Source organism: Harmonia axyridis, chromosome 2, assembly GCF_914767665.1.
Source record: "Harmonia axyridis chromosome 2, icHarAxyr1.1, whole genome shotgun sequence".
NCBI lineage: Eukaryota > Metazoa > Arthropoda > Insecta > Coleoptera > Coccinellidae > Harmonia > Harmonia axyridis.
The window spans coordinates 38005000-38021024 of NC_059502.1; the positions used below are offsets into that span (position 1 = coordinate 38005000).

At 33.9% G+C, this 16025-nt stretch overlaps 1 protein-coding gene across 11 annotated transcripts in view; it reads left to right on the forward strand.

The window, feature by feature from the left end:
• The window catches only part of LOC123672359 (glutamate receptor ionotropic, kainate 2-like), a 528220-nt gene that overhangs the window by 214943 nt on the left and 297252 nt on the right, over window positions 1-16025 (forward strand). For all 11 annotated transcript variants that reach the window (XM_045606439.1, XM_045606445.1, XM_045606449.1 and 8 more), the window contains one exon: window positions 15734-15886. In XM_045606439.1, coding sequence (XP_045462395.1) covers window positions 15734-15886 — 153 coding nt within the window. The remainder of the gene's footprint in view (window positions 1-15733; window positions 15887-16025) is intronic.

Sequence of the window (16025 nt, forward strand, 5' to 3'; positions counted from 1 at the left end):
TATAAGCGGCGATACATGTATACTATAGCGATTGTCTTTTATGACTGACGAATTGTCTTTTTGATGAGGGGGGGATAACGAACTAGATTCCTGATACCATATGATTTAATGCGTATTATGAAAATCTAGGTTTGTTTCTCCAACAACTTTAATGAAATATCTTCATATTATAGGGCTGTGCCAGAGCTCAGTATTTTGTTATTATGAAAATATTTGAAATCCTTTTCTTCTTAGTGTTCACTAATGCCAATATTCTGTCTGAAAATTTGATACCCAATAGGTAACTCCAAAAAAAGCTCTCGAGTACTTTCGATAATAAAGAAGCAATTAGTCTCTCCTTAATATTATCAATGTTATAATCAACATCTTCGAAAATTTTATTTTCCTGAAGATGGTAAAATGGTATTCAGCTAGAAAAAAGGAAGTACAACGTACAAGTAAATTTACTTGTTTGTTATCGAACAGATAAACTGAAAATATTATATACTTCCAAACAATTATGTAATCTTTTTTTTTTGTTTTCACATATCAACTACATGTAAAATAAATTTTGAATTCTTGTAAGGTATACCTTTTTTTTCAAAAGTACTCAATAAAATGAAGCTTTTGATAAACTTTTCGAAAAAATAACAGTGACTTGAAATCATGTACTATTGCTAAATCCACTCTTTTACTATAAATACAGTATTCAAATCAAAATAGAAAAATATTTCTCTTGTGCCCCACAGTAGGTATACAACATTCAAAGAAATTTGAAATAAAGATTTTTCATTACTGAAACAAAAAAATGCATATCAAAAAACAGGAATTGAAGTAGAAACTACCATAATAATTAATTGTCTTTATTTTTTATTTATAAATAACCAGGTTTAACATTTTTTACTCTTATACTTCTTACGTAGATTCATTTAGCCTGAGATGGATTGTGCGAAATAAAAAACATTCAGTAATTATTAAATTAGGCCTGCCATTATTCAAATTAATTCTCAATGATTCCTGATCTCAGATGTATTCATTATATTATTATAATATCTATAAACCACGGACAGTAACTACAAACTATGTATATGCCTTAAAATATCAATAGCTTTTGATTCTGAAACATATGGATTGGATCAGTACATGTACTAGATAATAGGATAGGATCTGCGTTAATGGTGAAATCAGTAACTTTGAATTCATCAACAGAATCATTGTATTGTAGATTTTTGGATATTTCAATTGATCAATTTACTTTTCCATTCATTATATGGAAAAATTATCCTTATGAAATCATGAACACCTCACAGCAAACTGTTTCCGGTTGGATTCAATTTGAAGGGGTTCAAGATTCTCTTTAAATACAGGTCATCTGAAACTTCTCTGTATCTAGTGGGCAATCATCTTCACGAAGGAAAATCGTCGTTTAATTAAATTCATTATGGTGTTTTTCTGAATGATTCGATGAATTATTAGGAGATCTGAAAAAATAAAATAATTATTCAATATATTATTTATATTATATAACTTAGTAACTTACTTACGCCGAACTATGTTGTTTCTTATTGATACATAAAATATTTTCGAATCATATATCGAATTATTCCATTTGTTTGCCAAACATAACCACAATTCTTCGAGATTTCTCAAATTTTCAGTTTGGCCATGCGCATAGAGTAACAAACTCTGAGGCCATGCGCAATAGTTCAAATCGTTTATAACATACGGTAATCTAGCATATTATGACTCATTTTATAATACAAAATTCGATTTAACATTTCGGATGATACTAATTATTACATTCAATGAAATTCATAATAAAATAAATTTATTAAATTCATAAATTTGATGGTTTGTTTAGAAAATTATTCGAGATTCTTCTATGTTGATCGGTCATGCGCATAGAATGATCCGAAAACAATAGAAATTCGAATTTATGGTATCATGATTTCTGTTGCTTTGTTTAATGTAAATGATGAGTATTAAGTGTATTTAGTTTGTTAAGTGTTACCTAAGTGCGTTTAACTTGTTAAGTGTTAAGTGTGTTTATTTTGTTTAGTGTAAGGTGTTTGTTTAGTGTAAAGTGTTTGTTTGTGAAGTTCTTTAAGTGTGTTAAGTGGAAATTAGCAGAATGTATTTTAACCAGGAGATGGTAGATATGTTGGAATGCTATCCCACAAATGGAAAAATAGCGAGAAGAGCTGAAGAAGCTTATGGAAGGCTGTTTCCAAATAGGAGACAGCCAAATGAGAAAACTTTCGTAAGGATTGTTCAAAACGAGGTTCAAAGATTGCGTGATCATGGAACCCTCGCTATCAACATGTTGGATAATGGCCGAATGCGATCAAGAGCAATGGATGAGACAATGGATGATGTTCTAGATGACGTGCAACAGCACCCCGAAACAAGTACGAGACGTCTCGCATTGCCCATACCATATTCAAAAGGTACAAGCTTAATTGCCGACGGATTTACCAAAAAGAATTGAATTTTCTCAATGGGTGAGCTTATTCAAATCACTTTATTTTCAAACTAAGTCGGCTGGTTCCCTCACTTGTCAATGCAAATTCAGTGTTTCAATACATGATTTTTGACCTAACAACGTAGCAAATATTCATTTCTGTGAGTCATTTCTATCAGAGTTGCAATAAGCCAAAATACACAATTTTTTGAATTTCACAGATTTTTTTTTTTGAACACATATTACTCGAAAACGGCTCAATATACGAGAAAATATGAAGAATACTTTCATTTTTCAAATTAGCTAAATATCCTTCAATGAACGACCTAGTTGCTTTTAAGAGTTCGGTTCTTTGAATTTCTGGTATTTCTATGGGATGAAGTGTTCATAATGAAGAAACAGGGAGATGAGGATAAAATTTTTTGTACGGAGAAGATTCATCACATACATGAAAAACTATATCCCGAAATTCATTTTTTTCTATACAACCATTTCCGAGATATAACGGAAAATGACATTTTTTTATCGATTTTCAACAGCCTGTATCTTTTTAACTGGGCTGAATCGGAAAAAATGGTAAATGAAAAAAGGGTTTCTAATGACCTCAGGAATCTTCGGTTGAAATATATGTACAAGTCAAAGACTCACCCTGTATATATATAATATATATATAATGATATACAGAATGTGATAATTTCCTAAAGTAATTAATGAACAATGGTTTAAGGGGTGTTGGAAAAACTTCAATTGTTACTATCTTCTTTATTTCATCGGTCGACGTTTCGATCCTTGGTTGGGATCTTCTTCAGGACTTCTATAAAACAAACAACATACAAATATAACACAAACATTGCAGAAAAGACAACATGTTAAAACGCACCGAAATGCGAAGAGCTACCAGATCTTAAGTTGCACTGAATCTTATACAGATTTGGAGGAAAAATTATTTTTGAACACAAAATAGTCTTTAATACAATAACGTCTTTGATATCACACACTTCTTTATTCTCTTGAAAAATTCTTTTGAAAAACTTTCTTCATTCATCTGACAACTGCGTAAAAACGAAAGGGGTTAGGTCGGGTTCATAGAACATCATAGATCTTCAACTGACATTCGAGAACATAGAACTTGATGAGATCAACAATTCACTCTCACTAAATTGGTTTGAATGTATTAGATATGAATAAATGTTACTTATATTCTCTATATCCTTTCTGTAGTTCATGGAATTTTCATGTCGCTCAATGTGAAACATCTTCAGGAAACATCTCTTCCTCATATTCTCCTCGTACTCCAAGACTTTCACCGAATCATAGTCCATTCGATGGTCAACTGATCTTACATGTTCTGCCAGTGCACATATCTTTCTAGGATTCTTAATGTCGCTAATATGTTGGGTTATTCTTCTTTTAAGTTGTTGGGATGTTTGTCCGATATACACCTCATCACAATTTTGACAGGGTATTCTGTATACAACACTGGTTTTCTTTTCAGTTTCTATCCTATCTTTCAAATTACTATAAAGTCTCTTTAATTTAAATTCAGTTCTAGATATCATTTTGATATTATCAGTTTTTAATAAGTTTATTAAGGATTTTGTCATTACATTAATCAGTGGAATGGAAGTAAATATAATTCTCTGGTCTAAATTGGTGGATGCGATTTCATCGTTATTCTGTGGCTGTCCAGAATTCGATGAATTGTGTATCAATTTCTTTAAGAGGTTCTTGGAGTAACCATTTTCAAGCATCAACTGATATAATAGTTTCATATTCTTCTCCTTTAGGGTCGGGTGTGATATCCTTTGTATACGATTTTTCAATCCTGTAACCATATCGATTTTTTGTCTCTGAGGGTGGTTGGAAAAATAATGCAAGTATCTACCTGAGCTCGAGGGTTTTCTATACCAATCAAGAATCAGTGTATTGTCAGGTCTTCTAATGACTAGGGTATCTAGGAAGGGCACGCTATTGTTATTTTCTAATTCTATGGTAAATTTGATAGACTTACTCTCTCTGTTGAACTTTTCAAGAGCGTAAGAGGTCTTATCACTGGGAACTGCACAAATGATGTCATCTACATATTTTTTAATAAAAGGCATCTCAAAGGGGATATCTGTTAGGATGCTATCTAGGAGGAAATCCATCACTATCTCTGCAATGGAAGGGCTGAATTTAGACGCCATTGGGGAACCTAGTATTTGGTTATAAAAATTACCTTGGAAGATGAAATAGTTTGAGTTGAAAAGAAATCTGATGATGTTTATGAAGTCTTCCTTTGGTATCGTGGTGTGGCTGCTGATGGATTCCCATCTGTGTTGAATTGCAGACAGAGCTAATTCTAATGAAATGTTGGTAAAGAGGGATACTACATCAAGGCTGATAAGGACATAATCTTCTGGTAGTTGGAATTCATTAATGAAGGTGGAAAAAGAGAAAGAATCTTCTACGTAATATCTTGCGGTGAAAGACCTTGGCCATATCATTATATATATATATATATAATACAAATACAACTCTGTATTTCGGTATGTAATATTTTTACATGTTTTGTGATTGCCATGTTTTTGACTGTTTTCTATTGCTATTGTAGAGTCCTGAAGAAGGTCCCCATCGGGATCGAAACGTCGACTAAATGAAATAAAGAAGAGTGAAATTATAACACTTATCAATTTTCCCACAACCCTTATCATACTTATAACTATTGTTGTATATTGGGAATTAAAATTTTTGATATTTAAGCATGGGGTTTTATGCAGAAGTAAGAAACAACTATGGAAGAGTAGCATATGAGGCGTTGAAGTCATGGTCTTCGTACAATATGAAACTGGCATCTTATAGAAACCGAAGAGTGTTCCTTTTGGAATGCAAAAGACAGGGTTTACTTCCCAAACATATTTCCAGCAATATGAATTATTTGTTCAGCTCAGCAAGTGATTCAGGTTCGTCCAGACAGGTTCAAGCTATGTTGGATAAATCAAGGCATCTCGTTCTTCAATTTGAGATCACTGTGACTGTGACCAGGATAGGAAGAATGGAGTGTGAGTCTTCCAGGTTGTGGCAGATCTTGGAGGGGTTGCTTCCACCAGAGATGCTAATTCGTTTTGAATCTTACCAGTCCAGAAGGTACAGAAGAGAATTTGCTGCTATCAAGGAGAGAAATCTGATGAAGGTGAGAGCTCTATCGGATGAACTTCTAAAGAGAGTAGAACCACAAGAAGGGTGGGTTAGGAATGTTAGTTCTGTGATTATACCAGATAGAATATTGAAATTCCTAGCACTGGGCCCCAGATTCGGCATTGATATTCCTTTGAAGGAGGTTTCCATGTCGGGACTGTTGGCAGATGTAGAGAGCATTATAGACCTTAATGATAGACTGTCAGATGAGGGGAAGAACATCAAACGTTCCCAAGCTGCTAATATTATAACCAACTACATCAAACCTGGAAAAAGGACTAATAATGTTTTCCAGAGAGAATTTTACCACTGTAAGAGGTACCTAAGTCAACATCAAGAATTGCTTGTGTTACGGGCTGATAAAGGCAATGTTACGGTATTGATGGATAAGGATCAGTACATAGAGCTCTCCAACACAATTTTGCTCAATGAACAATATTACCAACTTCTTCCTAACAGAGATCCAACCATTACAATACAAGGTAAATGTAATGCATTGATTAAGCGATGGGTCAGTGGGGGCCACATAACACAAGTACAAGGTAAATTACTGTACATTTATAATTCAGTTCCCGCTAGATTCTACGGTTTACCAAAAATCCACAAACCCATTCTTGCCTTGAGACCAATAATATCATCTGTCAACACCCCCACTTCCAAACTGTCAGTTTTTGTTTCAGACATCCTGTCTTAATATCTTTCTTCCACCAGAAGTAGATATTTTATTGAAGATTCCTTTGCTTTTGCCCAATGTGTGAATGGTTTCCAGTTACCTGTTGATTATGTCCTGATCAGCCTGGACGTTGTATCTCTTTTCACCAACATTCCTGTAGAGTTGGCAGTCTCAGCTGTTGAGAACAAGTGGGATACTATCAAAAACCACACTAGTCTACCAAAAGAAGAATTCATATATGCCATTAAGTTCCTGTTTTCTTCTAACTATTTTCTTTTTAATGGTAGGTTCTTCAAACAGGTGCTCGGTTCCCCTATGGGTTCCAACTTCAGTCCGTCCATTGCTGAAGTAGTAATGGATTTCCTTCTGGACTGCATTCTTGTTAGCATTCCTTTTCACATTCCTTTCATCAAGAAATATGTTGATGATCTAATATGTGCTGTACCTAAAGACCAGGTTGCTTTCGTTCTAAACAGGTTTAACAGTGGACATGAAAGTATACAGTTTACGTTGGAGGAAGAAACAGCGAGTGGTGTCCCATTCCTGGATACAAGGGTGATTCGAACACCGGAAAATAGGCTGATTCTGGATTGGTACCGAAAGCCAACAAGTTCAGGGAGATACTTACACTATTTTTCCAATCATCCACATGGACAAAAGGTAAACATGATTTTAGGATTGAAGAATCGCATCGAAAAAGTTGCCCATCCAAGTCTAAGGCAGCAGAATCTGAGGTTATTGTTACGATTTATGCTAGGGAATGGATACCCAAAGAGGTTGTTGTCCAGATTGATATACAATACCACTCCTTCGAGACAGCCAACGAATGGAGAGAGGGGCGCATCCACCACTGTGGACACTGAGAACGTAGATAGTATTCTTTACTCTTCTATTCCCCTAATAAATGGTATGACTAATGCATTAATTAACCTCCTAAAGACCACACAAATTAAATTGATTCCGAAATCTTATTTTAAAATTGACAGACTATACAGTCGAGTGAAAGATAGGATGACTGTTGATAATATGAGTGGTGTGGTGTATTGTATTCCATGTTCAATATGTAGTGAGGTGTATATTGGTCAGACATCTCAGCTTTTGAAGAGAAGGATTGCTCAACACAAGAGCGACATCAAGAATCCAAATAAGATTTGTGCCCTAGCAGACCATACCCGGGACAAAGATCACCCAATGGATTATGATTCCACCAAAATTCTTGAATGTGCAGTTAGTGGAAAGAAAAGATGTTTCTTAGAGATGTACCATATTAAACGCCACACTTGTTCTATGAATTACAGAAGGGATGTAAACAATATTAGCTCCATCTATACTTATTTGATTCATTATGACCAGTTTGGTGGCAGTGAATTGGATGGATCAAATGGAATGAATATTTCCACAAGTTCTACAGTCGGGATAACGTAATAGTGAAATCTATGTTCCGGACTATTTCTGTGAGAGGGGATTGGATTCGGTTCATGGAGTCTTTCAATAATCGCATTTGTTCTGAGTTCGGTGAGAGTGAATTACTGCGACCAAGTGTGATTTAATGCTATTCTATGTTTCATTTGTCATGTGCGTGTATTCTGTGGCAAGTCTGGTTGACAACATTTTTGACAACCTCTCATTTTGTTGATTATTCTGTTTACCTTATTTACATATGATAATTGATTTCTACTCTTGTGCTAACGAAATATCAGATCTTTTTTCGCTAAATTTGTTGATGTTCTTGTTCATTGCTTTCTTGAGAGCTATTGATTTGTGTTCAAATAAGATCTTTACAACTCTGTATTTCGGTATGTACTATTTTTACATGTTTTGTGATTGCCATGTTTTTGACTGTTTTCTATTGCTATTGTAGAGTCCTGAAGAAGGTCCCCATCGGGATCGAAACGTCGACTAAATGAAATAAAGAAGAGTGAAATTATAACACTTATCAATTTTCCCACAACCCTTATCATACTTATAACTATTGTTGTATATTGGGAATTAAAATTGTTGATATATATATATATATATATATATATATATATATATATATATATATATATATATATATATATATATATATATATATATATATATATATATATATATATATATATATATATATAAATATATATATATATATATATATATATATATATATATATATATATATATATATATATATATATATATATATATATATATATATATATATATATATATATATATATATATATATATATATATATATATATATATATATATATATATATATGACCTTGGCCATATCATTATATATATATATATATATATATATATATATAATGATATGGCCAAGGTCTTTCATCAGGCCCTTGCTGAAAAAACTGGGCTGATGAGGCAAAAAAAAAGGAATATTTGAGTATCGCCCTTGTACAGTACTGGAAAACGAAACATACAAGCTCTATTGGTATATGGTCATAATAACAGACAAACAAATAGCGCATAATAGACCAGATTTGGTGTTATTTGATGAGGAGGAGAAAACTGTTACCATCATGGATGTCACTGTTCCGGCTGACGACAATGTGTCTAAAGCATTCTCCGAGAAACTGACGAAATACCAGGACCTCGCCTTCGAACTGAAAGCCGCGTACGCACTTAGATCAGCCATAATCCTTCCCTTGATTATTTCCACCAATGGATTGGTCGAGGTGCACCTGGAGGAAAATATTTCTTGTCTTGGTCTACAAAAAGATTTGATAAGTATACCGATATTCAACTAGTATATTATGGTTCAGCGTGTCCGCCGCTTGGGGCGCTCACTACAACTTCTGTATATTCCTCCACAGTATATACTGCTCGTGATCAATCATAATATTTCCCAAGTAAAGCGTTACCCCTGTTTTGATTGTTATGAATCATCACTTTTCTCGATAGCGGCGATTTTGTTCAATTCAGGGATAGTTCGCGCTTCCATAAAGACATCTGTTCGGATGAAATATTGATTTAGTGAATGTGCTCAATCTGTATATAGTTTCTGGAATCCAGATCTGTATCAGTTGTAATAATATTATATTTGAATTTAGGCTGGTCAATATAGTAAAGAATTCTAGAAAAGCACTGACGTGAAGTCAGGAACTTTCGCGCGCATGTTAATATTCGTGTGGGATTGTTCTGAAGAAGCGGTCATCATGCAACTCTGCACAAAATTCTGTACTAGCAATTTTCAACTAGTAACTAAGTTTTTTCATGATAGGATTTTGAGTTGAATCTTTGAAGGCTCCTCCTCAATATCGCAGAAACTACTCATGTGATCGAATTTAAACTTGTACTTACTTGTAGAATACTGGCGCCCAAAATTTTGTTGAGGTCGTATTGTTACTGAAATCTTAAAAGAATATTTTTCGAAAATATTTTCAATAATTTTTTTTCATCAGAAGCTACCAATCAGATTTCAGTGCATTTTTGCACACGCATTATTGTCAATATTTCACAATAGTGTACAAAATTTCAGTTTGTTCCGTTTTCAACTATCGGAGATATTGAGAACAAAATTGTCAAAGGTCGCGTTTTTCTTAGGTTTCGTTCTTATTTCCAGAATAAATCAAGAAATACTGATTCGATAATATCCAAAATGCGCAATTAGTAGAATACCGACGCACTTGCTCTTGCAACGATTTGTTAGAATCTTAATGTTTGTAAATTCAGAAAAAAACCATTTTCCTGACTTTTGTTGAAAAATTTTTTTTCGGTGTCTGTACGTCATGTTTCGATGAAAATCTGCATGGACCTTGAAGTTAATATTCAACAACAGTGGTGCAAATTTAAGTTAGATCTGATTTCAGTTTTAATAGAAAGTGGGGAAATTTCATGTTTTTTTCTCGGTATTGTTTGTTATTTACGGAATAATTCGGATCCAATCATGACAAAATGTTCATTAATTGCAGAATACGAACGCACAATGGCCTACAAATCAAGTTGGTATCGTTTTCTCAGTATATAAAAAAAAATATATAAAAGAACTGACGTGAAGTCAGGAGCTCTTGCGCGCATGTTAGAATTCCTTGGTGATTGTTTCGATGACACGATCATCAGGAAAATTTGAACAGAATTGTGTATTAGCATTTGCTCACTATAGTCCAAGTTTCGTCATCATCGGATTGGTATAATTTGATTTATTTCGGAAATAACAACGAAATCGAGAAATAAACAAGAAATTCGACATACTTTTGCAGTGAATCTCCGGAAAATGAAATCGAATCTGACTGAAATTTGGCACACTGATGGAGAATATAGATCTCAAGGTTTGTGTGGAATATTGTTTGAATTTGATGAATAGATTCTCGAAAAAAAATTTTTTACATCAAAAATTGGGAAAATTTTCCATAATTTTTTTTTGGTGTACTAAGACAACGATATCGACGAAATTCTGCGAGCTAATGCACGTTAGTAATTCCTTCAGATTCATATTTCTGGAGTAATTTCAGAAATAATAACCTTATCAAGGAAAATATCACAAAATTCGACTTATTCTTTTTGCAATGTCTCCCAAAATTAAAATCGGATAAAAATAAAATTATGTGTACTGTTGAAAATATTGATATCAAAACATGTGCAAACACTAATTGGAAATCTGATGACTCCTTTTTGAAAAAAAAATTTTTTTCAAAAAAATTGCGAAAATTCTCGAAAAACAATTTTTTTTAAATTTACCAAACATACGATCTCATTGAAAAATTTTAAAAGTTGCGTGTCAGTAATCCCCATTCACGTACTACGTTTGAATACGATCGCACATTTAGTTCCTAATATATTAATAACATAACCTCAAAATTTCAAATGATTCAAAACTCCGAAACCGCTCGACCAATGTGGCTGGTTAATGAACTCAACCGTCGCATTCTGATGCGCAAACTATTCCGAAAATCTAGATAGATGTCTTCGTTTTCCCGCAATCGTGACAACGGACGGAAGGTCGGCTGACCGGACAGAATTCATTTTAAAGACGGATTCTTCATCAGTGAGTCCAACCTAGCCGTTTGAGACCATTTTAGCGAAAAAATTTCAAAAAGACAGACATCGTGACAAAACGATAGCACGCTGTTTCCCTAAAACATGCGCGCAAAAACGCGAAATTTGACATGTTTTTCCCTTTATCTCCTGAACTTAAAATCCAATCAAATTGAAATGCAGCTCACTGTTGAAGAATACGGAGCTTAGGTTCCCTAAGTATTTCATTGGAATCTGAAGAATGGCAATTTTTTTTCAACAAAAATATGGAAAAATTTCTGAAAATATTTTTTTAAGAAGTCACTAACCAAACGATACCAACAAAATTCAGCGAGCAAACTGCGCGTTGATATTCTGAATCTAACCTCCTAATTTAATCATCATCGGGTATGAAATTTTCTAAAATGATTTGATTTTGACTTTACTAAATAATAAGATCAATACAATATTTTGCAAGTGGATATTCTTCAACCAATTGTCCAGTTCGGTTACAACAGGATCAATATTTTTGGGTAATCTCGGAGATAACAACGAAACCGAGGAACAAATTCTAGAAAAGCACATGCGCGCAAAAGCTGATGACTTCACGTCAATGATTTTCCAATTTTCTTTTAATTTACTATTGATACGATACCGACAAAATTTCGCGACCAAATGCGTGTAAGTGATTCGCAATTAACCATTAAGTGTTATCGTGATCGGATTCATATTTGTTGAGTTATTTCAGAAATAATAACCGTACCAAGGAAAAATATCACAATATTTTACATATTTTTTCTCCCTATATCTCCGAAACTTGAGAACGGATGAAATTGAAATTTTGTACGCTGTTCTGAAATTTCAGCATCAAAACATGTGCTAGAACTCATTGGAATCTGATAATTATTTTTTAATTAACTATCGATACTATCTCGAAAAAATTCGGCCCGAAGTTGCACGTTGGTACCCACCAAGTTTGAGTGCGATTGCATTATAATTCCCTGAGATATTGGCTTTAACTCAAAAATTTAAATGACCATAACTTCTAAACCCCTCGAGCGATTCGGCCCATCAACGAACCTGGCCGAACGAAATTTCATGTCGATACCTCTTTTCGTTTTCAGGTTATCGTGGAAACGAGACCATTTTCGCTCGAAAATTCGAAAATTATAGACAGTGGGGCAAACGATAGCACGCTGTTCCGCTAGAATATGCGCGCAAAAACGAATTTCATTGGAATCTGAAGAAAAGGAAATGTTTTTCAACAAAAATAAGGAACATTTTAGAAACCTTTTTTTTCAAGAATTCACTAACCAAATGGTGCCAACAAAATTTTGTGAGAAATTGCGTTCGTACAAAATTTTGTGAGGATCTTGATATTATATTCTTCAGTGGTTCAATGATTTGTGTCAGTAAATGTCGATATTAGGATGATACTAACTGACCCGCCCCCTTTTGGCACGGAGACATAAAGAATCGAGGAATTACGTCTAATTTTCCATCTCTTCTTTCAATTTGATATGATAGTTCAATTAAACCTCATCGAATTATTTCATTCCGATTATATATCAGTTTTTCAAAATTTCAAGAAAATAACTCATACATACGCACTACCAAACATAGGTTGTGAAATATTCAAAGAGTTATACAAAAAAAACAAAACCAGGAGCTTCTAAGCCATTTCCTCACGAGGTTCTGTAAAGTGATTAACGCCGTAATTTTTTACCAAGTAGCAGATTTCAATCCGGACAAATCGAAATTACAATTTCGAATGGATATATCTACGGAATCAAGTAATCTCAAATCCTGCTCTACAAATATCGAGTCTCTAAGTCTTTTCTTTCAGAAGTTATTGTATTTACGGTCGACCTATCGGAAACTGATAGTTATTGCAATCACTTACGAAAGAAACATTTTAGAATCTCGAAAGATGAATTCGTAAGAGGGCGAACTCCATCCAATGATACCGCAGATATACAAAAATCAGAAATTCTAGAAGAGCACTGACGTAAATCAAGGAGCTGATTTCAGGTTGAGTTATATAAAATTCAAATAGTCGAATCTATTCGACAGTTAGTTTTTGTTCGGAGGTTGAAGAACGTTGACATTCTCACTCAAATTCAGGAAGCCATGATTCCTGCAAACGATTTAGTGATTTGTCTCGCTGTTTTGTGCTCACGTTCTGTTTGGCATTAAGAATTTGCTAAATGACAAATAGAAATCTCAGAATTATACGAAATACGGAGAGACGAAAAAGAATCAGGAAATAATAAATGCATACATAAATTCTTTTCTTTTCGATATGTACCATCGTATATTGGCAACGGATCATGTTTAAAGAGTATTCTGAAATATATTTTAAAATTTTTCCGCCGACGTCCACATACTTCTCTTAATTCACGGATTGAATAAAAATGACACGTTTCTCTTTTCCGCCCTATGTTGGACAGCAATCGGAATTTTTATCATGCATCTTTGTATTCACATAGTTGCATTTCTCTGTTCTTGTCTAAGTATCTGGAATGAACCCTTAAAATACAAACAACACACGGTCCAAAAGTTTTTATTTATGACCTTCTGTGGTTTGAGAACTCATCAAATCAGAGGTTTCAATTTTCTTTTTACTTGAAATACCTCTAAAGATGAGATTTCATAGAACTCATTTTACAGATGCCCGCCATATAGACACAAAATTTCAACACCATGTGACAAACAGGTTCTGAAATATCCAAGTTTTGAAAATCCGTTTCATATTCTATTCCAATCCAATCCCCATTTATTCATATCAAGGCTAAGCCTAGCGAGGTCAACGCTTGAAGCAAAAGTTTCAAACTCGGTCGAGATTCATTTATTGGAACGCTGCGCTGTGCGAGTGCAGCTGTTGTAATTTTTTTCTACGATTGCTGACGCATGAATGATCGTAAATCAGTCGGCAGAGTCTGTTCTTGTTTGTTTCTAGAGAAGCCTCGGTCTTGCCGACAGTGCCCTAACTGGCAACATAGCCTGGACGCCTAGTAATCGGCAAGGTGAAAGTTTTGTTGTATATTTTGGACGCTCTAGGAAGGTTTCTTGAAATGACGCTCGGAAATCGTTAGAATGAGAGTTGATAAAATAGATATTGACCAAAGTAAGTTTGCGGACATCTAACGACCTCTTCTGTTCAGTGATGAAAAGTATATATTCGATAAGTTAGGGATTGTGCGAGAAATTCGCCACGGACGCTCAGAGACTGTTTTTCGAATGGACGCTTTGAAGATAGCGGGATGTATATATATATATATATATATATATATATATATATATATATATATATATATATATATATATATATATATATATATATATATATATAATACAATGCTCGTCGATGAAGTGTGCTACATTTATCCATCGCACTGGAATAAGTACAAATATTTCGAAAACTGTAGGGGAACAAAAGCCATACCATACGCCACAAAATGAGCACTATTTATCTAAATAAGAAAATTTCCGTCCGACAAATAAGTGACTGACAGGGAAAAATGGGCACAAATTTTTTTTATACGGCAAAAATTGGCACAAAATAGGCACAAAATACCCAAATAAAAAAATTTGAAAATTTCCATGTATGAGTCACAGCGTCAATTGGTGACTCACCGGAAAAACTCGAAATATCTCGAAAATAAAATGGGCACAAATTTTTTTATACGGCAAAAATTGGCACAAAATGGGCACAAAATACCCAAATAAAAAATTTTAAAATTTCCATGTATGAGTCACAGCGTCCAATTGGTGACTCACGGGAAAAACTCGAAATATCTCGAAAACTGAATGAACCCAAAATTTTTTTTATACGGCAAAAATTGGCACAAAATAGCCACAAAATACCCAAAACAATTTGATATCAAAATTCTGGGAGTGGATCAGCAACTTGACGCAGCTATGGATAGAACGGAAAAAACTGTCATAGCTGGCTTAGCAACATAAGACAATAGACCGGCCTCAGCGTTGGAGATCTATTTCGAGCAGCCGCGGATCTTGATAAGTTTCGCGAGTTGACCAAAATAATGATAGCGAACGTCTGTAATCAGGCACTGTACTAAAAGAAGAAGAATACCAATAGTATTCTGGACTAAAATCATAATAGTAACACCGCTTCTGTTCCCCCTGCTACAACATTCCTTTTCAAGCGAACTTCCTCGACCATAGAACTATATTATAAGGAATAAAACTTCTTCTTATCAATATTTCTAAAATAAATATTTGATTATAACTGAAAATTCAATAGAATATGCAAATAACAAACCCATACAATACGAGAATTCAGCATATGCACTTAAGAAAGCTCTAGTTTTTTGAATAAAATACGATACATATTTCAATGAAAATAATTATCACCAACACAACCTCATTTCAAGATAGGTGAAATAACAAATGTTGGAACCTTATCGCTTTCCGTTAGCTCCAAACAAAATTTTTATTTGACGTGTTATTAAAAATTTCAGGCTGAAGCTGCTCTGATCTACGACTCAGTTTACGTTTTCGCATTAGGACTACAAACATTAGAGCAATCCCATTCTTTGGCATATCCTAATGTTTCTTGTGAGAGGGAGCAGCCTTGGGATGGGGGTTTAAGCCTCATTAACTATATCAACATGGTGAGTATTTTAAAATGTCATCAATCAAATACATCATTCCTTCCTATTAGATGCCATGGATTATCAATGTTTTTGAATTGAATAAAAAAACTGACAAATTCAAACGATGAATGTGGGGAAGCGATATATCTCTACTGAA